At 45.0% G+C, this 23,965-nt stretch overlaps 2 protein-coding genes across 2 annotated transcripts in view; both read right to left on the bottom strand.

Moving 5' to 3' along the window:
- Positions 1-585: 585 nt before the first annotated feature.
- LOC117184352 (uncharacterized) lies at positions 586-2,238 on the bottom strand. The gene is made up of 2 exons (XM_033381367.1): positions 989-2,238; positions 586-911 (listed from the first exon to the last, which is right to left on the bottom strand). Exons 1-2 carry the CDS (start codon positions 2,111-2,113, stop codon positions 903-905), a joined length of 1,134 nt encoding a protein of 377 aa, XP_033237258.1. The 5' UTR covers positions 2,114-2,238; the 3' UTR covers positions 586-902.
- Positions 2,239-14,495: 12,257 nt separating this feature from the next.
- kl-3 (dynein heavy chain 8, axonemal kl-3) overlaps positions 14,496-23,965 on the bottom strand; it is a 110,188-nt gene continuing 100,718 nt past the window's right edge. The window contains exon 17 of the mRNA XM_033381310.1: positions 14,496-15,198. Within this exon, the coding sequence (XP_033237201.1) occupies positions 14,527-15,198 (672 nt within the window). The 3' untranslated portion in view covers positions 14,496-14,526. The remainder of the gene's footprint in view (positions 15,199-23,965) is intronic.

The raw sequence follows: 23,965 nt of genomic DNA on the forward strand, positions 1-23,965 counted from the left end.
CAACGCACAGCCTTTTCTCACCTGATTTTTTTTTTGTCAGTACAATTGCAGAGGTATAAGGGGAATCACTCGGTCTGATGTGGCCTTCAGTCAGCAATTCAATAAGTTTGTCAACTACTCTTTTGTCATGATATGAAAGCTTTCTTGGTGTTGAATATATTGGGGCTTGTGACATAATTTTTATCTTCATTTCATACTTATGTTCAATGGCTGGTATGTTGGGCAGGTCTAAATAATTAAATTCAATTAATGTTCGGATTTCACTACGCGAGTTTTCACTAAGTTTGTAATCAATATTGTAATCCTCAATGTCAATTTGTTCTATATTGTAAATATTCTGAATATCGGAAGTTTGCTCAATTACATCTAGAAGCGCATTACTTATCGGAAGTTCACTGTTATTCGGGGGTTTTTTTTTAATGCTACCTGCTGTCTCATTCCCTAATTTGTCTAATTTATGGTCTAATGTTTCTGAATTATTAATTGGTGTTTTTGATTTTTGAAGGGGTTCATAACTATTAGCAGTGTCAACCGGATGCGTGGGAATTAGTTGATCTAAGGCTATATCGTTGGAAACAATTATGCTGGGCGAAATGGTTTTTTTCTCACTTAATTTGAAACTTAAATTTTCAATTTTATTTGTCTCGGGCTTATGATGTTCATAAAATGATAATTTTAACTTATACTTCTTCAAAAAAGGTCTACCCAATAGCAAATCTTCTGACATGTATTCATCTGGCATAATGTAAAACAAAATCATATTTTCAATGTCATGATAGGTTACGTGTAATTAAATTTTTCCGTAAGTGAAAAGATGTGAGCCGTTGACGCTACGTAGGTTTGATGGTAAAAGAGTGTATTTTTTGATGTTTTGGAATCGTAATGTTGAAGCTCTCACAATATTAACGGCGCTGCCCGTGTCGAACATAGCGGAAAGAATATTTTTATAAGTTTTGCGTTTTGGATCAGTGTAAAAATATACTCCTACCTGGTCAAATATCGGAACAAATGGGTATTCGTCGCTGTCTTCATATCTGGGAGTTTTCGGTTCCATTGCTGATTTGGTGTACTTTTGCTCCGGACACGTCTTTATAGTGTGGCTGAGAGAGCCGCAACGGATGCAGGACCCCTTCGCACGTTTGGGAGCCTTGCAATCTGAAGCGTAGTGTCCAAACAACGAACAATTGTAGCATCGCATCTCACCATTCGATGTTAATGAAGATTGTGCTGAAGCTGAAGTTAAAGCTGAAGAGATAGTCGATGAGTTCCACTTTGGTTTGTTTTTTGCTCTTAAGTCTGCATATCGATGAGATAATTCCTTAAGCTCATTGAAGGTCTTCGCTCCATACAGCAAGGCAAAGGCTGGCGACGTGTCACGGAAACCGTCGATGATAAAGTGGACTGCTTCAATCTCACATACACTTGCACGCAACGCCAACTCTTGCATCTGCAAAATGTACCCCATAACGGATGTTTTTGCCGGAATGTAGAAAGTTTTCTGAAGTTGCATCACTAATTCGGTTGTCGAACATGCCTTGTCAAATGTTTTCAGAAAGTTGGTTTTAAATTGATCATAATTTTCTGAAGTGTCAAGCCGCATAAATGTGTCTGCCTCTGAATTTGGTGCCATTAATAAGCGTGCGCATCGTAGCTTGTAGGCGTCACTTTCATCAACAGCAGAACAAGCACGCTCTAATTTCATAATCCACAATCCAGCGTCTTGGTCCCTCGGATTCGAGAATGGGACCATTGCACGGATCACTTCTTTGACGCTGCTGCTCTCCGCCATTAGTTTTGTGAGCAAAGCCCTTTTTTGTAATATTCTAATGGCGGCATCTAACTCTTCTTCTTCTGGTATGCGTGCCTTGCCGACCACCGGCGTCAGCGTGTCGGCGTCGTTTTCCAAATTAGGGTCGGCCGGAATGTCAGGGTCGTTGTCGGATGAAGCGTTAAATTTGGTCTGAACTACAGGGCTGGTTGGACGATCAGGGACATAACCATTCTCGTACGCGAGTTTCTGCAGCTGCCGCAAAGTTGCATTGCTCGAGTGCGCAATTCCTTGCCCGTCCATCCAGTTCAAAAGCTGCTGCTTCTCAATGGCAGCGGGGTTCATACTGACTTTGATTAAAATTTGAATAACTGTAGGCGTTTTTAAAGTAGCTTTGGATTGCGTATCCCACTTCTGAAGTTGTGGCGCGGTTCTTATTTTACTTTTATTCTCTTCTTTATTTCACGTCTCTCTTATCTTCTTGTCGATCCCAATGAATTGCCCGTGACTTATCGCAGTATTATATCGCATCAAAACTATCGCATAAAACCTATCGGGATCGGGGTTAATATCGGTAAGGGCTAATATGGGGTTGGTTAGCCATGGCCAAAGGTCCCACTGTGCCGCTCCAAAGACATCGGCGATCCGCGACCACCGCTTCGACGGTGCTGAGGCTCGAGAGTCCAGAATTGCCGAACAGACGAAACCGATGGGCAGCGGGGTCGCGGTAGAGACGAAGCCGTGCTCGCAATTTTTAACCATTGTACTAATGGCCTCTTTGCAGCTGAACTGCAAACAAAATGTTGTCTATTTTTTCGATTGTGATGGGTCAATTTTTAGCTTTTTTGTTGTTGATAGCGACGACAAAATTTTGTCGATTTTTTCGATAGTGGTGGGGGAATTTTTTGCTTTTTTTGTTGATAGTGATGACAACATTTTTTCGATTTTTTCAATAGTGGTGTGTGAATTTTTTGCTTTTTTTTTTTTGATAGTGATGACAAAATTGTATAGATTTTTTCGATAGTGATGGGTGAATTTTAAGCAATTTTTTTTGATAGTGATGACACAATTCTGTCGATTTTTATACCCGATACTCAAAATGAGTATTGGGGTATTTAGATTTGTGGTAAAAGTGGATGTGTGTAACGTCCAGAAGGAATCGTTTCCGACCCCATAAAGTATATATATTCTTGATCAGCATCAATAGCCGAGTCGATTGAGTCATGTCTGTCTATCCGTCTGTCCGTCCGTCCGTTCTTCCGTCTGTCCGTCCCCTTCAGCGCCTAGTTCTCAAAGACTATAAGAGCTAGAGCAACGATGTTTTGGATCCAGACTTCTGTGATATGTCGCTGCTACAAAAATATTTCAAAACTTCGCACCGCCCACTTCCGCCCCCACAAAGGACGAAAATCTGTGGCATCCACAATTTCGACGATACGAGAATACTAAAAACGCAGAATCGTAGAAGATGACTATATCTTCTAGAGTGCAAAATCTGAACCAGATCGTATAATTATTATAGCCAGAATCAAGAAAACAATTTCATTCTTTATCGTTCTGTCTCTCTCTTACACACAGGTTTCATGGTCGGTTTTGCCAATTGCAAAATATGAGTTCAAGGATTTCAAGTTCAAGAGAGTTCAAGAACCAGAGCAACCAAATTTGGTATCCACACTCCTGTGATATCGGACCTTGACCATTTTGTGTCAAAATTTCGGCACACCCCCTTCCGCCCCCGCAAAGGACGAAAATCTGAGGCATCCACAAATCTCAGAGACTATTAAGGCTAGAGTAACCAAATTTCTTACACATACTCCTTTAAGATGTCACTATAAAACGTATATCTCAAAATTTCGCCCCACCCCCTTCCGCCCCCACAAAGGACGAAAATCTGTTGCATCCACAATATTGCAGATTCGAGAACTAACGAGAGGGAACGTTGTGAGTTGCTGCGGACACCGCAACTCTACAGTTATACCCGATACTAAGTCAGTATGGCTCTCCTCCGGCAGACGCCGCTAATATTAAACGACACGACAAACAGTGCGAGAGAGACAGAAAATCAGTCTGAGCGTGACGTCGGGCGCTGCGTAGCCACTGCAAATTGATTTCTTGCTTTTGGCTACAAAAATGATCCCATCTGATCCAGATTCAGCAACCGGATAGATATGGTCATTCTCTATGATTCTGCGTTTTTAGTTTACTCGAATCTGCAATATTGTGGATGCAAAAGATTTTCGTCCTTTCTGTGGGTGGAGGGGGGTGGGGTGAAATTTTGAGATACACGTTTTCTAGTGAGATCTAACAGGAGTGCGGATACTAAATTTGGTTAGTCTCTGAGATTTGTGAATATCCCCAGATTTGCATCCTTTGCGGGGGCGGAAGGGGGTGTGGCGAAATTTTGAAACAAACTCGTCTCGGTCCGATATATTAGGAGTGTGGATACCAAATTTGGTTGCTCTAGCTTTTATAGTCTCTGAGATCTAGGCGCTAATGTTTTACTCTAAGCAAAGCCGCCTATGCTACGTGTGTGTTAGAGAGAGACAGGGCGAGAAAAAATGAAATTGTTTTCTTGATGCTGGCTATAATAATAATACGATCCAATTCAGATTCTGCAGTCTAAAAGATATGGCCATTCTCTATGATTCTGCGTTTTTGGTTTTCTCGTATCTTTAAAATTGTGGATGCCACAGATTCAGGGTCGAGTTCCTCCGTAGGTAGAACCGACGGTCGTGGGACGAGGTCCTTGACAACTTTCACCATCTCGTCAAAGGACAAGCGGCGGAGTGGTATTGGCAGGAGTGGTATTTGTCCGAGAACGGCCTCCGGAAGTATGGGATGATTTGAAGGTCGAGTTGGTGTCCCGGTTCCGAGCAGTGGGTGGCGAGTTCGAGCGGCTACGCACCTTGCATGAGCGACGACAACAATCTGGCGAATCTGCGGAAGAGTACTTTAGAGCGATGCGCAGGCTGGCAGCTAGACTCACCACACCATTGGTTGAGTCCGAAATGGTGCGAGTCTTGAAGAAAGGACTCGATGACGAGATCGCCCGCTACGTTTACGCGATCCGAGTCCGAAACGTGGAGCAGCTGAGGGAAGAGTGCCTGGAAGTGGAATACCACTTCCGCGGACGCGAGCAGAAGTCGACGTTCCGTCCTGCGCCGAAATTCCAATCAGCCGGGAAGCGAGTGGAGGAGCTAGAGCCGGAAACGGAGTTTCTGGATGAAGACGAAGCAAGGATAGTAAAGAAACTCACCTGGCGAACAAACCCAGGCTGTGTTGCTGGAATTGCGTCCAGTTCGACCACGGGTTCCGAGACTGCATGGCGAAGGAACGCAAAATATTCTGTTACCGCTGCGGAAAGCCAGAAATGTTTACTCCAACGTGTCCAAATTGCTCGGGAAACGCACGAGCGGGCATGATGAAAGCGGGAGATCAGCGCTCGGGACAGAAGCCCGCGAAAAAATGAACGATGGTCCTATAATCAATATAGAAATTAAGAATAATAGCCCAAATAAATTTAATAAAAATAGTTTGAAGTTCATACCGGCCGAAGAGAGGATGAGGAGATACATACAAATTCGAAACCAGATCTTCGATGACAGGCAGCTGGAGGGGATGCGCGGTGTCAGTCGTGGACTCCAAAAGGCCCGTTCCAGATTTAAGGAAAGGCGACAGACTCTCAAAGAGGTGGCCGAGGCAGTCAGACGAGGAGCAGGACGCGATCCCAGAGTGTTTGCCGAAGTGCATATAAGAGGACATCGGATTGCTGGACTCCTAGATACTGGGGCATCCGTTAGTGTCTTAGGAAAGGGCAGCCGTGAACTCCTTGCCGACCTCGAGGTGGAAATGGACAATTATGTCTCGATCATTAAGACAGCCTCTGGAGAAGACAGGTCCATAATCGGCAAAACCAAACTCTGCGTAGGATATAACGGAATGAATAAAGAGATTTTGTTTTACGTATGCCCATACCTAGAGCAAGCCATGTACTTGGGTATTGATTTCTGGAGATCCTTCGCGCTGGCTCCCACAGTCCTCGGAGAAGAGCCCAGTAGATCCAGCGAGGCCCAAGTAGGCGAGATGCAAATGTCACAAATCAGCCAGTACGCGGAACATCGCCAGGAGGACGCGGATGTGGAGGCTTGGACCCCGGAAGACACAGAAACCGAAGAGCTGGAGAAGGTAAAGAAGGAGTTTCTGACCTATGAGGATGCCGGATTAGGAACAACGACGGTAGAGCAGCATCGGATCCAGTTGATCGAGGGCGCAGAACCATTTAAAGATCGGCATTACCCTCAATCCCCAGCGATGCATGAAGTGATCTGGACCGAGGTGGATAAAATGCTGGAACTAGGAGTGATCGAGGTCAGCGATAGTCCATGGAGCAATCGGACGACGGTGGTGCGAAAGCCAAACAAAAATAGATTCTGTTTGGACGCGCGGAAACTGAATCAGCTCACCGTAAAAGATGCTTACCCTCTTCCTAGCATCGAGGGTATACTGTCCAGGATTGACCAGACATATTACATTTCCAGCGTCGACCTCAAATTCGCATTCTGGCAAATTAAATTGGACCCAGAAAGCCGGAAGTGCACCGCATTTACCGTTGCAGGCCGTCCGCTGTATCAATTCGTGATGATGCCCTTCGGTCTGTGTAACGCTGCCCAGAGATTATGCAGAGTGATGGATAAGGTAATCCCGACGCAGCTCAGATCAAACGTTTTCGTTTATTTGGACGATCTTTTGGTAATAGCCCCGGATTTCCAGACGCATCTGCGATATCTGCGATTGGTGGCCCAGTGCCTGAAAAGAGCGAATTTGACAGGTCTAAAGAAATCCAAATTCTGCTTTAAGTCGCTGAAATACCTGGGGTTTATCATCGGAGGCGGCAAAAGATCCCGATCCCGAGTTCAGTGAAGGAGCTACGGAGCTTTATAGGAACCGCAGGGTGGTATAGGCGCTTCATCAAGGACTTCGGCACCATCGCGGTACCGTTAACAGATGCTCTGAAGAAGCATCCGCGCGGGAAGTTTTCCTTGCCAACGGAAGCGAGGGCGGCCATAGAATCCCTGAAGAAGGCACTCACCACGGCTCCTGTATTAGTCCATGCCGACTTTAAACGCCATTTCTACATCCAGTGCGACGCCTCCAATTTTGGAGTGGGAGCAGTGCTTTTTCAGCTGGATGATGACAAAGCAGAACGCCCAGTGGCATTCTTTTCCTCCAAGCTGAACAAACATCAATAAATTATTCGGTAACGGAGAAAGAATGCTTAGCTGCGGTATTGGCGATTGAAAGATTCAGGCCATATGTGGAATTGATGCCGTTCACGGTAATCACCGACCACGCCAGCCTTAAATGGCTAATGTCACTCACGGACCTGAATGGGCGTCTAGCTAGATGGTCATTGCGACTGCAGAGGTTCGACTTTGAGATCGAACACCGCAAGGGTGGTCCTAGACCCAACGGAAATCTTCGGATTTCAGACGACGGAATTCAAATCAACGGAATACGAGGAGCTGAAAGAAGAAATCTGCAGGAACAAAGAATTATTGCCTGACCTGCGAATAGACGGGGACCTGGTATTCAAGCGAATGGCCTTCGCGCAAATCGACGACCAAGTGAAAGGTTCCATATGGAAATTATGGATTCCCGCGTCACTGACGAAAACCCTCATCGCGAAGGCCCACGAAGTCCACACAGCTGGACACGGTGGAATGAAGAAGACCTTGCATAGGTTAAAAAGGCACTACTACTGGCCGGCGATGACGGCACAAGTGCGGGAATACGTCCGAAGCTGCACCGAATGCAAGGAATCCAAAGCCCCCAATTACCGTAGCCAAGTCGGGATCGGTCAGGAAGTGGTCACTGAGAGGCCACTCCAAAAGATCTACATAGATTTCCTGGGAAAGTATCCCAGGTCAAAAAGGGGACAGGCCTGGATTTTCGCCGCAGCCGAGAGAGTAAATCGGACGATACTCGCTGCAATAAGGACGTATTTGGAAAAGGATCACAGAGACTGGGACATCTACCTACCGGAGATCGAAGTTTCAATCCGTCACTCGGTACACGAAGCCACAGGCGTAACGCCGTTTTTCGCTGTATTTGGACAACAGATGTTCCTGAATGGGAACTGCTATAAGCTAGCGAGGAAGGTGCAGTCTTTGACGGAACACGAAGTGCACGCAGAGACTGGGACATCTACCTACCGGAGATCGAATTTCAATCCGTGACTCGGTACACGAAGCCACAGGCGTAACGCCGTTTTTCGCTGTATTTGGACAACAGATGTTCCTGAATGGGAACTGCTATAAGCTAGCGAGGAAGCTGCAGTCTTTGACGGAACACGAAGTGCACGCATTAGATCCCGCGGATAAGCGACACCTCATCCGCGAGCAAATTAAACGCAGCCTACACCAAGCGTATGAGCGGAGCAGCCAGCGGTACAACAAACGGGCCCGAATCTTTTTCGCCAGACCTGGCCAAGAAGTCTACAGGCGCAACTTCACCCTCAGCGACTTTGGCAAAAGCTACAACGCCAAGTTCGCCCGGAAATTCCTAAAATGCAGAGTCGTACGTCCAGTAGGGAATAACGCCTACGAGCTGGAGGATCTGTCGGGGAGGCCGGTGGGGATTTTTCACGCCAAAGACCTAAATTTGTAGCGAAAGGCCAGCAGTTTTAGGGAAACGCGTATTTCTTCGATTGTTGCGAATAATTCTCCGCGGCCATGGTCGCTCGAATTTTTGCTAGGTGTTGCATGCGAAGATATCGATAGGTGATATCCCATAGTAGCGGTGATGAGGAAGGAAGTTCGAACATAGTGGCAAGGCCAAAATTTGAGGGGAAAAGGTTAGCAAGAGTGGCGCCACCTGGTCCTGGAGAGTGAGAGTTCCGCGCGCTCTCCGGAGCCGTTATGAGAGAAGATTTCCGATCTCATCCCATAACGGAGTCCCAAAGCCAACTCACCCATACCCCAAAGAAAAGAGAGCCGCCAGCAGCCCGAATCAGGCCATGCCCTTGAACCTAGTTCAAGGGCGATAGAAGAGAGAGCGATGGGGATCGCGGCCCGGGAGCATTAAACAGAGCGGCTAAGCCAAGAGGGGGTTCAGAGAAAGAAATTCCCGCAACGGAGGAGCATGCGCGCCGGTCATTTTGATCTAATGATTTTTTTTAGTTTGAAAGAAAAAGTGAGTGGGATGATGATGGAGTAGTGGCCATCACCCGATAAAAGATAAATAAATCTGTGATTCCAGGGGATCAAGATCAGTGAAACACCAGGAACTTTGGAGCTGACCAGCGGGACGGAAAGTAAACCCGAAAAGCACAAGAGTGAGTCCGCTCCAAAGGGGGAGTAAAGAAACCCCAAATTTATTCTTTTTGTTGGCAAATCCATAGGGAATAGGCCACAGCTCCGCTATCCTGGCTTGGTTTTGCTGGTCTCGATGAAACTATCCTGGCCACCTAGTGCGGGTCCCTCGCTCATTTAGGGAGAAAAAAAAGCATCAATTAACTTATTTACTCCCATTATTTATTCTTGTTAGACGTCTCCAGTTATATGTATATATTAATCCCCTAATTTAAGTCCGTCCATATTATATCTATATGTAACTTATTTATATTTATTATATTAATTATTTCTATTTATCTATTTATTTATTAACCGCCCGTAGTGATAAGATGAGGGGGGTATGAATAGGCAGGCTTAGTGTAGCGATGATACCGTGTAAAAGTAGGAAATTGAAGTGAAAATTATAAGGAAGAAAATGAATTGCTAAGCCTTTCATATGGGGGGAAGAGGAGCAACGACAACGAGAGGGTAAGGCTGCTGCACATGTCAGGGAGATCCAGAACGTCGTGATTCGGATCTCAGGTAGGGTGGGTACGTCACGGGTAAAAACATCGACCCCTCGACCTGGTCCACGTCTGTGTTGAAAGAGGTTACTATCATGTTGTTTGTCGAGTAGTGTCCGTTTGCAGTTTTTTTGTCGGTTAATTTTGTTGTTTCAATTTGTTCGAGATGTCCAATTAGTTGGTATATTGTGCGACCTGAGGGCTTGGGAAGTACCCAGCCCTGGGATGACTGGCTAGCCGGCCTTGCCCCGAAGAAAACAAAGGTTCGTAACAAGTTGCGGTGTCCGCAGCAACTTATACCCTTCCCCCTCGTTTCGATTGTGATGGGTGAATTTTTAGCTTTTTTTTTGGTAGTGAGGACAAAATTTGATCGATAGTGATGGGTGAATTTTTAGCTTTTTTTTTATAGTGATGACAAAATTTTGTCGATTTTTTCGATAGTGATGGATGAATTTTTAGCTTTTTTTTTGATAGTGACGACAAAATTTTGTCGATTTTTCGATAGTGGTGGGGGAATTTTTTGCTTTTTTTTTATAGTGATGACAAAATTTTGTCGATTTTTTCGATAGTGGTGGGGGAATTTTTTGCTTTTTTTTGATAGTGACGACAAAATTTTTGTCGATTTTTTCGATAGTGATGGGTGAATTATTTGCTTTTTTGTTGTTGATAGTGATGACACAATTTTATCGATTTTTTCGATGGTGGTGGGTGAATTTTTAGCTTTTTTTTGTTGATAGTGAGAACAAAATTTGATCGATATTGATGGGTGAATTTTTAGCTTTTTTTGTTGATAGTGATGACAAAATGTTGTAGATTTTTTTGATAGTGATGGGTGAATTTTTAGCTTTTTTTTTCATAGTGAGGAGAAAATTTTGTCGATCTTTCGATAGTGGTGGGGGAATTTTTTTGCATTTTTTGTTGATAGTGACGACAAAATTTTTGTCGATTTTTTCGATAGTGATAGGTGAATTATTTGCTTTTTTGTTGTTGATAGTGATGACACAATTTTATCGATTTTTTCGATGGTGGTGGGTGAATTTTTAGCTTTTTTTTGTTGATAGTGAGAACAAAATTTGATCGATAGTGATGGGTGAATTTTTAGCTTTTTTTTGTTGATAGTGATGACAAAATGTTGTAGATTTTTTCGATAGTGATGGGTGAATTTTTAGCTTTTTTTTTCATAGTGAGGACCAAATTTTGTCGATTTTTTCGATTGTGATGGGTGAATTTTTAGCTTTTTTTGTTGATAGTGAGGACAACATTTTGTCGATTTTTTCGATTGTGATGGGTGAATTTTTAGCTAAAAAGCTTTTTTTTGTTGATAGTGATGACAAAATTTTGTCCCTTTTTTCGATAGTTATGGGTGAGTTTTTAGCTTTTTTTTTGTTGATAGTGATGACAACATTTTTTCAATTGTGATGGTTGAATTTTTAGCTTTTTTTGTTGATAGTGATGACAAAATTTTTTCGATAGTGATGGGTGAATTTTAAGCTTTTTTTATAGTGACAAAATTTTGTCGATTTTTTCGATAGTGATGGGTGAATTTTTAGCTATTTTTATTTTATAGTGATGACAACATTTTTTCGATAGTGATGGGTGAATTTTTAGCTTTAACAGTATTGCTTGCCCTATAATCAAGAATATGCGTTATTGGGTCGGAAACGATTGCTTCTGGGCTTAAAAAATAATTTAAAAATCTCTATATGGGGGGATGGTGGGGATTTTTCACGCCAAAGACCTAAATTTTTAGCGAAAGGCCAGCAGTTTTAGGGAAACGCGTATTTCTTCGATGTTTGCGAATAATTCTCCGCGGCCATGGTCGCTCGAATTTTTGCTAGGTGTTGCATGCGAAGATATCGATAGGTGATATCCCATAGTAGGAAGGTGATGAACCTAGTTCAAGGGCGATAGAAGAGAGAGCGATGGGGATCGCGGCCCGGGAGCATTAAACAGAGCGGCTAAGCCAAGAGGGGGTTCAGAGAAAGAAATTCCCGCAACGGAGGAGCATGCGCGCCGGTCATAGTGATCTAATGATTTTTTTTAGTTTGAAAGAAAAAGTGAGTGGGATGATGATGGAGTAGTGGCCATCACCCGATAAAAGATAAATAAATCTGTGATTCCAGGGGATCAAGATCAGTGAAACACCAGGAACTTTGGAGCTGACCAGCGGGACGGAAAGTAAACCCGAAAAGCACAAGAGTGAGTCCGCTCCAAAGGGGGAGTAAGGAAACCCCAAATTTATTCTTTTTGTTGGCAAATCCATAGGGAATAGCCCACAGCTCCGCTATCCTGGCTTGGTTTTGCTGGTCTCGAAGAAACTATCCTGGCCACCTAGTGCGGGTCCCTCGCTCATTTAGGGAGAAAAAAAAGCATCAGTGATGGGTGAAGTATTTGCTTTTTTGTTGTTGATAGTGAGAACAAAATTTGATCGATAGTGATGGGTGAATTTTTAGCTTTTTTTTGTTGATAGTGATGACAAAATGTTGTAGATTTTTTCGATAGTGATGGGTGAATTTTTAGCTTTTGTGAGGACAAAATGTTGTCGTTTTTTTCGATAGTGATTGGTGAATTTTTAGCTTTTTTTTCATAGTGAGGACAAAATTTTGTCGATTTTTTCGATTGTGATGGGTGAATTTTTAGCTTTTTTTTGTTGATAGTGAGGACATTTTGTCGATTTTTTCGATTGTGATTGGTGAATTTTTAGCTTTTTTTTGTTGATAGTGATGACAAAATGTTGTCCATTTTTTCGATAGTTATGGGTGAGTTTTTAGCTTATTTTTTGTTGATAGTGATGACAACATTTTTTCAATTGTGATGGGTGAATTTTTAGCTTTTTTTGTTGATAGTGATGACAAAATTTTTTCGATAGTGATGGGTGAATTTTTAGCTTTTTTTTATAGTGACAAAATTTTGTCGATTTTTTCGATAGTGATGGGTGAATTTTTAGCTATTTTTATTTTATAGTGATGACAACATTTTTTTGATAGTGATGGGTGAATTTTTAGCTTTAACAGTATTGCTTGCCCTATAATCAAGAATATGCGTTATTGGGTCGGAAACGATTGCTTCTGGGCTTAAAAAATAATTTAAAAATCTCTATATCTCTATCTCTTTACTAATCTATCCAATTTATCAAAATAAATTTGATAAAAAGTTGTATTTAGTTACCTAGCCTCTTATTATGTTTCATGGTCTTAGAACGCTTATTTCTGGCTGTTATATCCTTGTACATTTCCGAAGTCGGCTTGGACTTTGTCGCGCTTAGAGACTATATGAAGTCCTGAAGGTCCTCAGCGGGCCCTCAGCGGTTGTCCGGATAGGGGGGTATGAACCGTCGCGGCAGTGTTTAGGGGATTTTAAAGTCCTCGAGAATCGAGGTAATTTTCGCATAGGCCAGTAGTTGCTGTGGCGTCCTCTTGGAGGCATCTTCCAGTGATGCCAGCACTGCCGCGCCCAGGAATTTCCTCCTTTCACTTAAGAGAGCAGGACAGTTGCAGCTGAGATGTTTCAGCGTTTCGGTTGCCCCAGGCTCTTCACATTTCCTACAACTGTCTCTGTTTGTGATGCTTAGCTTTGTTGCATGCGCCGCAGCCAGACAATGGCCCGTTAGTATTCCCACTAACAATCTGCAGTCCTTCCGTGGTAGGTGCAGTAGGTAGTGGCTAAGTTTCTCATTGCGGTCCTTGCACATTTCGGTTTGTGATCTGGCCTGCTTTTCTAGATCGCTTTTCAGCGTTCTAAGAGAGACAAGCACATATTCGACAGCCCGACGCATTCCTTAGCTTCCTCTGCGTCTTCGAGCGCAAGACCCTGGGCGGCCTCCACGATGGACTTGAGACGTAAATCCCTTTCCACCTCGCCTGCCTGTAGGGTGTGCGCGTCCTTGTCTCCGGGGTGGCGCTTTTTGAGGCGCAGGTAGACGCTACCCATGCCGCCGCCATCTTCCCAAATTTGGGGTACAGCAGTTCCTCTGCTTCCTTATTTATTTGGAGGATCACACATTGTCCCCCTCGTTGGGTTGTGGGCTACCAATGTGGAAGATCCTCCAATCGGTCGTTTGCACGTCTGCGTTTTGCCGCTGAAGAAGATTCAGCGCTCGGTCCCCCTGGATTGTGATGGGGAAGAGTACCTTCGGCTTAGGTTTGGACGGGATAAGCTCCCGGTCCACAACCTCCAGCTTGGCACCCTCTTAAATCGCCTCCAATTGGCAGACCGTGCGCGTCAGCCACCTTAGGGTTGGATCGTCGTTGCACTTTAGGATTTTAACCCCATTTAGCCAACCAGCACCATCGAAAGTGGGGATTGGGGGCGGCGGGGTCTTCCTCCATATCTGCAAACAGTGCGTCGACGAGACGCATCTTGCCGTTCTCCTCGCTACGGTCGATGAGTGCCACGATCAGATGTCGCTTGGTCACATCGCTGACCTTCGCTTTTGGCGAAGGGGAGGGGCTGCACTCTTGGGCCTGCGTTGCCGCTTGCTGGCAGGAGTGTATTTAATGGCACTCTCAGTCAAGCGTTGCCTCTTGGTGGCCATCATCCCCTTCCACCTTATTGGCAAATTCGCCATTCGACGCCCTCATCTGTGGCATCTGAGCGTAGTGTAGCTGGCCCTCCTCTACTCGCTGCTCGGCCCAGGCTAGACTTTCTCATCCTGGGAGATGTCTGCTTTACCTTGCAGCCGGCTTTTGATGTTGATGGCCGCTTTGTACTGTGCTTTGGCCTTCATCCCCACTTTGGGACGAAGTGTGACCGCTGGCGACATGCAGAGAGGATTGCTCCTCCCCGTGCCCGCCGGTGGTAGCAGTCACGCTTCCCACCGACGTTTGGGTTGACATCCCAGCCCGTGCTTGATCCAGTAATTTAAATTATCTATGTAGTAAATTAATTTATCTATTTATTTCTTTTATTTTACATCACACAAAAGAGCAACACCACGCAAGATCCAATGATCTGGTGGCTTATTTGATTGCAGCCATAGGGGGCAAATATAATTCAAGTCGGTACGATTGATTTTTTTGTAAACAGGGCAAGTGTATAATTTTGGATTTTTTGCAGCTGTTGAAAATATGGCATATATGTGAACCACAGGCATTAGAGTAAACAAAACCTTATTTGTTGCTTCTACCAATCGAGATGTGCGTCTATCCCAACCAGCGCCATCTACGTATAATCCATATACAAATACTCCTTCCTTAGGTGGTTTCTTGCATTCTTCTGTACCAACTTTAAGAACGTCATTGTGCATTGTAACTTGATCTAATGCCCATCCTTGGTGAGCCCGAGCTACCTCTTGTCGCATTGCCGTCAAAAAACCTTGGGGATTAAAAAAGCCTGACATCCAAAAGACTACGGGACGAGAACCAAAACACCAGTTATTAAATTGAGTGTGACGTTCAACAAGTTCAGTAAACCAAAAACCCAAACTAGATGACAGCCAGCTTCCGCGCTTGAACACTGTAGGAACGCGAGCATTAAAAATGTTATCCAGAGCATCGCGCAAGGTTTCACTCATTATTATAGTTCCTTCAACAGCAAGTAGTAAATCTTTCAACGTTGTACGTACAAGTATGATTATCTGAAAATAAAGAAAGGTCAATTGTTACAGAGCTCATTTAACAGTTGCTAACAACATCAGACGTTTATTTATATCGCACTGTCGTATGACTTAAACATGGTGCAGTTAAGCATAAATTAATTTGTGAAAAGACGCTCAGGTAATGCATCCAAATATCAAGTCTGGACAAGCAATTGACATCTTGTAAGAGCACACACTCTGTTTGCAATAAACACAATAAACACGAACGTCGACTCTCGTAAATCAGCAACAACGCTTACTTCTCAATACATGCACTCGAGGGTGTTGTTGGTGAACAGAAAATACTTTACTGTAAGTTAACGCGAAAAGAGTACGCTCTCTCCCATATGATATTATGCAGCACGTAGCAAAGTAAATTGTCGAATGCCCAGTGCACGTCCACGACCAAACTATCTTACCAACTAGTTCCTGATAAAAAAATCGACCAGTTTCTTAAAACAGTGACTTCGACTTCAACAAAGACAATGACAACAACAACAACAGCAGTTTCTCAGCGCCCAGCATTGTCGACTCGTTGCAACAAGCTCCCCCTCTCCCAACCAAAAGGTACGCAAAACGCTGTCGGGTCAAGCAGCATAAATATTGTAAATTATAGCCAGTGGTGCGGCCCAAAGGAAATGCATTTGTTGTTGCTTGCCATGTGCAATGCCCACTGTAAGTATTATTTGTTACCGCATACGCTTACGCACGGCAGCGAAGTTCTTTCGTCTCTTTATATCGCCTCCATTAATCTTTAGTACTTAGCTTAGCAGCAGCCCAGAGCAGCTCTAACGCTCTCGCTCTATCCTCCCCTGGGGCCGGCAATTTGGCCCGTCAGCCTTTTGAATTTTTGTCTGGAGCATCTATTAGATTAACATTCTCGCATCAACAATAATAATATGCAAATAAATTGTAAATATTATTCAAACTTTCGACTAAGAATTGCGGCCGCATGTCGTTTCATTCTACCTCGGCATGAAGAGAAACACTACGGTTTAGTTTGCCAACTCGAAATTTCTACCTCACCGTAGACAGTTACCAACCCTGTCGCCTATACATTTGCAAACGTTTAGCGGCAAACATGTAAACTAGACGGATTTTTATTTAATGTTTGTCACCATCATCGACAGACAACCTGACTTAACAAACATAGAAAAGCTCCAGAATTTGCGTTCCTGTCTGCGGGATTCGGCATTGGAGACTATTCGGTCGCTGGAAATCTCGGATGGCAATTATGCAGTGACATTAGCTTTGTTCAAACATGAATATATTATCGTCAAAACCATGCCACTTTCGACCCCTTGCAGAATGTTCAAACATAAACATATTATTGTATACATTCACTCATATATCCAAAAAACTGATCTCTAAAGAAATCACATCAAGTATCTACAGTAATGACAGTTCGGGTGTAAACAAAGATCTATAACCCATTAAAAGATACCACAACAAAACACAAGTGGAGAACACAGTTAACCAATGGTTGTCCACACACACAACCACACTTATCCTTTGCGTAGGTCTAACGATAATTATAGAATACAAAATTGTACCTAAGGAGGTAGGACTCATTGTCAAATCACATATAACGCTCTGATTTTAAGAATAAAATTTAGTTTGAATTTACAACTCAAACGCGCAAATGTCTAGACTTTTCTTTTAAGGTAACATTTTGGTTCTTCGAGACTCTCCGTTGTTTCCCCCCTGGGGTAAGAGCACGGATTTAAAACAGCGCCTTTGAGACTGAACAAGTGTCAAGTTCACTGACAGCTAGAGTTAGCAGAATAAAAATTCTGATTTCCCTCCTGTAGGAAGAAACAGAGTATAAAATAAATTAATGAGACGTAAGATTCAATTAATAAATTGAAAAAATACTGCATTCTGTATTCGTAATAGATTACTTGGTAATCTAAAAATAAAACGAGGGGGAACGTTGTGAGTTGCTGCGGACACCGCAACTCTACAGTTATACCCCATGCTAAGTCAGTATGGCTCTCCTCCGGCAGACGCCGCTAATATTAAACGACACGACAAAGAGTGCGTGCGAGAGAGACAGAAAATCAGTCTGAGCGTGACGTCTGTCGCTGCGTAGCCAGTGCAAATTGATTTGTTCCTTTTGGCTATAAAAATAATCTGATTTGATCCAGATTCAGCAATCTGATAGATATGGCCGTTATCTATGATTCTGCGTTTTTAGTTTTCTCGAATCTGCAATATTGTGGATGCAAAAGATTCTCGTCCTTTGTGTGGGCGGAAGTGGTGGGGCGAAATTTTGAGATATACGTTTTATAGTGAGATCTAACAGAAGTGCGGATACTAAATTTAGTTACTCTAGCGTTAATAGTCTCTGACATTTGTGGATATCGCAGATTTTAGTCCTCTGCGGGGGCGGAAGGGGGTGTGGCAAAATTTTGAAACAAAACGGTCAGGGTCCGATATCACAGGATTGTGGATATCAAATTTGGTTGCTCTAACTCTTATGGGTTCTGAGATCCTTGAACTCATATTTTGCAATTGGCAAAACCGACCACCTGTGTGTTAGAGAGAGACAGAGCGAGAAAGAATGACATTGTTTTCTTGATTCTGGCCATAATAATTACATGATCTTGCAGATTTTGCACTCTGGAAGATATAGTGATCTTTTACGATTCTGCGTTTTCAGTTTTCTCGTATCTTTGAATTTGTGGATGCCACAGATTTTCGTCCTTTGTGGGGGCGGAAGTGGGCGGTGCGAAGTTTTGAAATATTTTTGTAGCAGCGACATATCACAGAAGTCTGGAACCAAAACATCGTTGCTCTAGCTCTTATAGCCTTTGAGCACTAGGCGCTGAAGGGGACGGACAGACAGACAGGGCTCAACCGACTCGGCCATTGATGCTGATCAAGAATATATATACTTTATGGGGTCGGAAACGATTCCTTCTGGACGTTACACACATCCACATCCACATTCACCACAAATCTAATATACCCCAATACTCATTTTGAGTATCGGGTATAACAAAAAGCTATCCAATTCAGTTCCGAATAAAATAAAAATTTGTTCCTTTTGTTTTGAATAAACAGCCGGTGTTTTCCTAACTAAATTCTAATTATACTTCCTAACCAGACAACAATCTGGAAACCCATTCTATTACGCGAGTGCATGCCTTTTGATTTGTGTTAAAACATTATTTAACTTTTTATTTTTCGGCGTCGGCTTGTGTTTGTGTTGTTGCAGTGAGTGAGTACGCATTACATTGCATTGCAGTCCGCTCTCGTCTGTTAGCTTTTGTTGTTTTATCACTCTCTCGCTATCACCTCAACTTCAATAACTGTTCTTTCTCTCTCGGTCTTGAAACTTTCTGAGCAATAGCGCTCTCTGTTTAGTAGCTCTCGCTATAACCGCTCTCCACTATGCTCTCTTTTTTTTTCTTACCAATTCCGCTTTGAGCGTTGTCTGGCACATTGGTCTGATACCAATTTGTTTTGAAAATTTTAATTTTTCTTCGTAAATTTTCTTAAGAAAATATTTAAATAATAAAAATGGAATTCGCTTTGGTCTGCGCCAAAAAAACCTGTGAGAAGCAGATCACTCACGATCAGCCGAATGTCCCCTGCTGGCTCTGCGACAGCGTAGTCCACGCAAAATGCGCGGGATTTTCTGGCCTCGTGAGTGATGCTATAGCCAAACGTAATGGCTTGCATTACAGTTGCGAGGCATGCCGTGCGGTGGAGAAAGACATGGTATCTTTCATGAGGCAGACGCGGAGTGGCTTTAAGGAGCTGACCGTTGGTTTCAAAAACCAATACGATCGGCTCCTAGCCATGGAGGCTCAGTTTAGCGGTTTAAAACTGCTGAATGAGTCTCCGAGACGCAAAAAGGTCACTCCGCGGGATCTGCAATTGCCAACCGTCACTCAGCCGTGCGCCGCCGAAAAACTGACTCCGACCACTCCAAGTGTGCAGCAGTTGATCTCGTTTGCCACTCCAAGGGCAACGACAGCTGCTGGCGATGCAGATTCGGTAGCCGAATTCATCGCTTCGGAGAATGTGCAGCCAAGTACGTCTGCAGCGTCCGTGGTGTCCTCAAGTTCGCTAGTTGTCCCGTCTATCCCGATCCCACCAGTAAATAGACGTCCGTGTCCGTGGTGTCCGCAAGTTCGCTAGTTGTCCCGTCTATCCCGATCCCACCGGTAAATAGACGTTCCGGACCTGCGGATATTGCCACCACAGGTACTAGACCTGTGGTGACTAAACCACTGGTGGGAGTCCCACCAAAACGACAAGTTTTTGTTTCACGGCTGGTTCCTGACCTCACATCTAATGATGTAATTGCTTTTATTCAAAGCAAAATAAAAGCCGTGGGTTTAAAGGTGGAGAAATTTAACTTCTCTTATGCCAGGGAGATAGCCTCGTTTAAGATAAGCATCTCCCCAACTCAATTTGACACTATTTGCTCCGCCAAATTTTGGCCGGAGCATTTGGTGGTGAAAGAGTTTAAGGCTAAGAAGAAGAATAGGCCCCCCATATCCCTTCCAAATCTTTCCAGTGTGCCACCCCCAACCTCAACTTCCTCTTCCTCAACTTCCCGTCTTGCTTTCCAAAAAACTAACTTCTCTTTTAGTAACCTATCAGAATGTAAGAGGCTTGCGTAGTAAGCTCAGCATTCTTTTCCGGGATAGTGTTGCATTTGCTTCCCACGTTATTGTGTTTATTGAAACCTGGTTAAAGCCGGACATTCTTAGTTCCGAGGTTTTGGCAGGGCGGTACACAACTTTTAGAAAGGACCGTTCGTCTCGACGTGCAGGAGGGGTTCTAATTGCAGTGGACTCTTACTTCACGTCAGAACACTTCACAGTCCAAGTTCAACAGGAACTGGAATTCCTGTGTGTAAAACTGATTCTTCACGCTTTCACTATATTCATTACTTGCTCGTATATCCCACCTTCTTCGGATATTTCAATTTATGAGCAGCACTTGTCCGCTTTAACCGCTGTTTCTTCCTCGCTATCTGATAAAGATCGTATGATAATTATTGGTGAGTTCAACTTGCCAGGAACTGTTTGGTCTTCGGTAAACGAGTCTAGTATCCTAGTGCCCATGTCACGACATGACTTTGTTGACGGCTTGCTTGACCTGTCCCTGTCTCAAGTCAATCATGTCAAAAATTCCTTGGGTCGATTGCTTGATCTATGCTTTGTATTGATCCCGAGCCCTTCCGCTCACTATACCTGAAGACGCCTACCACCCTACTTTCGAGGTGTCGCTAGACATAGGACCAACTGTATTGGATCGGTCCAGTAGACTACCTGAACGTGTCCGCTGCTTTCGTAAAGCCGAGTTTGCGAAGCTTAATAACCTAATTAGGGATTTTGATTGGTCCGCTTTGTACTTGTGCACTGATGTCACAAAAGGCACAAACATTTTTTACAATGCTCTTGGCAAATTTTTTGATTCTTGTGTCCCGCTTTCTTTTCCGATTAGATCTGGGAAACCCCCTTGGTTTACCAAAGAGTTATCCAGTCTAAAAAACTTAAAATCAAGCCTTTATAAAAAATTTCAGGAAGTGGGCTCTCCTACTACTCACTCTCGTTATGTAATAGCTCGGTCAAACTTTTCAGTTCTTAATGCTCAATGCTATAAGAACTACCTATCTCGTTGCAGGATACGTTTTTCTCAGGACCCTAAACAGTTTTACTGCTTCGTAAACAGTAAGCGTAGAACATCCGCACACCCATCCTCGCTATCATTTTGTAATACGTCGGCAAATAATGATCAGGCATTTGCCGATCTTTTTGCCCAGTTTTTCCAAACCACCTATTCTGAGGAAAGCTACTCTGGTCAACCGTACCCATACGGATTACCGAGGTCGAACGGCATTTTCAGTCCCTTGTTAAATGAATATTCCCTACTTCATGATCTTTTACTAGTTAAGCCGGTGTTGTTACCGGGTTCAGACGGGGTTCCAGGTTGTGTACTCAGGTACTGCGCCGAGGATCTGTGTGGACCATTGCTTAAACTATTCACCCTGTCCATTGATTCCTCTTGCTTCCCCCCAATCTGGAAGGAATCGTTTATAATTCCTCTCCAAAAAAAAGGTAGCAAGTCTGATGCAAAAAATTATAGAGGTATAGCAAAGTTATCCGCTATTCCCAAATTTTTTGAGAAGGTTTTAACTCCGCACTTGCAACATCTCTGCAAGTCACTTATATCTCCAACTCAGCATGGATTTATAAGGCGGCGATCAACCACCACGAACTTGTTAGAGTTTACCTCTTTCATTATTAAAGGCTTTCAAGGTAACTTACAGGCGGATGTTATTCACAACGCTTTAGTAGAGCATTCGACTCTGTAAACGATTCCCTTTTAGCACAAAAACTTTACCTTTTAGGGTTTCCGCCCAACCTCCTGAGATGGATTTCTAGCTATCTTTGTTCTAGGACAGCCATCGGGTGCTACAGGGGGACAAACGGATGACGGGTCGGCTCGCACAACTGTGAACTCGGAACTGAGGCGCAGCCGCTCCGGTTAGTAATACCCGGTGCGGTCTGCGTCTCACCCCCTTAGGACACAGAGGGTTGCGAGCGAACCGTCACCCGCCGTAACTGTGCACACCGGTGGAAGTGCGACTATACTCTCCCCGTGAGGGCGGCTGGAAACAGGTCCTAGCACGGTCATGTCTCTGCTAGGATGCTGGCGAATGGTAGTCGGGCGGAGAGAAGAAAACTCTCAGTGAAATTACCCCAATCCAAGGTGACAATGTTATATGCTGAGGGATGCATGGCCGGGGGGGTGCCCGGTCGCTAATATACGGACTCTGGATACCTGCCGACCTCCAGTTTAAATCAGGCTTCCCGGGGCAAGCGGGCTATGCCTCGGGTGACCATCCCTTTCCCGCCTACTCGTGGGAACTACTATGTCAAATACTCAAAATATAAAAACAATCAAAACCGCAAAGGAACTCGGTACTCCTCTTAAAGTACCGGAGGGACAAGCCAATCCCTCTGCACCAGCGCCTGGTAAACCGGGTCCAAAGAAGACGGGGAAGGAGACTGAGTCGGTGCACCGTCTTCAGGCAGCAGCCGCAGCGAGGGGGGGCCCGAAAAGCCAATCGGGTCCCTCCAAGTCGGGTGGCTCCAAGGGCGAAGCGGATACCGGGGTGGCTGCTAAGCAGAGCGTAATCGCGGCTGGTAAGCGCACCGGGACCGAAGAACCCATGGGAGCCCCGGCGGGCAGCGTCTCTGCAGGAGACAGGAGACGAGCGGCTTTCATCCTGTCCAACGAAGACCCGAACTTCAGGGCGTCAGCCGAAGGAAAGGAGCAGAGGCTGTGGGCCTCCTCAATCCTTCCACTGTTCCAGCCAGCCAAAGCCGGAAAGGGCGCAGCCAAGGCCCCCAAAAAGCGGCAACCCTCAGCGGTGGACCCCCCGAATTAGCCAGGCCAAGCCCAGCAAGCCAAGCAGGTGAAGGCCCACCTCACGAACCGGTCGTTCGCTGAGGTGGCAAGGGGCAGGACCCTGATCGGTGTCCTGGACAGGTGCGCCGAGGACGGCAATGTCCCTCGCGATAAGTGGCACCTGGTGGAGAACGAGCTCCAGGACCGGTTCCTACTGGAACTGGAGGAGAACGGCGGACCACCGCCAAATTGTGAGGACGCAGGTGACATCAAGGCAAGGTGAAAGCCATCGCCTGCCAAGACGCTCGCTCTGCGGCCCTTTACATGAAGGCGGTGGCGGCCTGCAAAGAGGTATATCCAGGGGCGAAACTGGAGGCCGTGAAGTGGGAAGATGTCCCTAGTCGCCCGAGAGCCAGACCGTGGGTCTCGGCTAAGCCTGCAGAGCCTGAGAAGATCCTCAGGTTACTGCAGGTCTGCAACCCCCACCTTCCTACAGCCGATTGGAAGGTGGCAAAGGCGGAGGATATCCAAGGGCATAGGCGCCAGATCATCCTCGTCCTAAATGAGGAATCCATTGATCTCCTCGCAAAGTCGGACGGTGTAGTGGATTATGGCTACAAGAAGGTCACCATATCCACTTACAAGTCCGATCGCAAGGGCAGGCAAGCGGAGGTCGAGCCAGACCCGGAGCTGCCGGAGATCCCGAAAGAGGGGCCTCGTGCGAGGTAGACAACCCGGCGTCGGATGCAGCGTCCGTGATGTCGGACGACATCTTGGACGACTACGCGTTCGACGAGAGCGAAGACCTAGCCAGAGGTCTCAGCCACATCGTTGTCGGGGAGGAGCCGGAGTCCCCTGACAGCGATCTAGATCTAGAATCAACAATGGTGGAGGCGAGCCTCAGAAATGTCGTTGACGCTCCTGCAGATAAACCTCCACCATTGTAAGGCAGCATGCGCTGCTGTACTGCTCCACCTGGCCAAGGGTGGAGCCGACATAGTCCTCATTCAGGAGCCCTGGGTCCTCGGAAACAGGGTCTCCGGTCTGAGGACTTCTGACTACAAGCTATACGTAGCTGAAACCGCAGGTAAAATTTGTACCTGCATTCTTGCAAAAAGAGAGTTGCACTTATTTTTGCTCCCAAATTTCAGCAATGAAGACCACACCGCAGTGAGCCTCGAAGGCCAGGAGCGCAAGGAGGTCCTGGACCTCACGCTTTCCTCTCATGAGATACAGCGTAACATTGTATCCTGGAGGGTCCTGGAAGAGCACTCCTTCTCGGACCACAGGTAGGAGCCCCCATCTGAGGAGGAGTTCTTCACTGAGGCCACGACTCGTCTTCTTAAGATCTTTACCGACGCCTGCAATAAGGCGCTCGACAAAGCATGCC

The sequence above is a fragment of the Drosophila pseudoobscura genome, chromosome 5, assembly GCF_009870125.1.
Source record: "Drosophila pseudoobscura strain MV-25-SWS-2005 chromosome 5, UCI_Dpse_MV25, whole genome shotgun sequence".
In the NCBI taxonomy this organism is placed as follows: Eukaryota; Metazoa; Arthropoda; class Insecta; order Diptera; family Drosophilidae; genus Drosophila; species Drosophila pseudoobscura.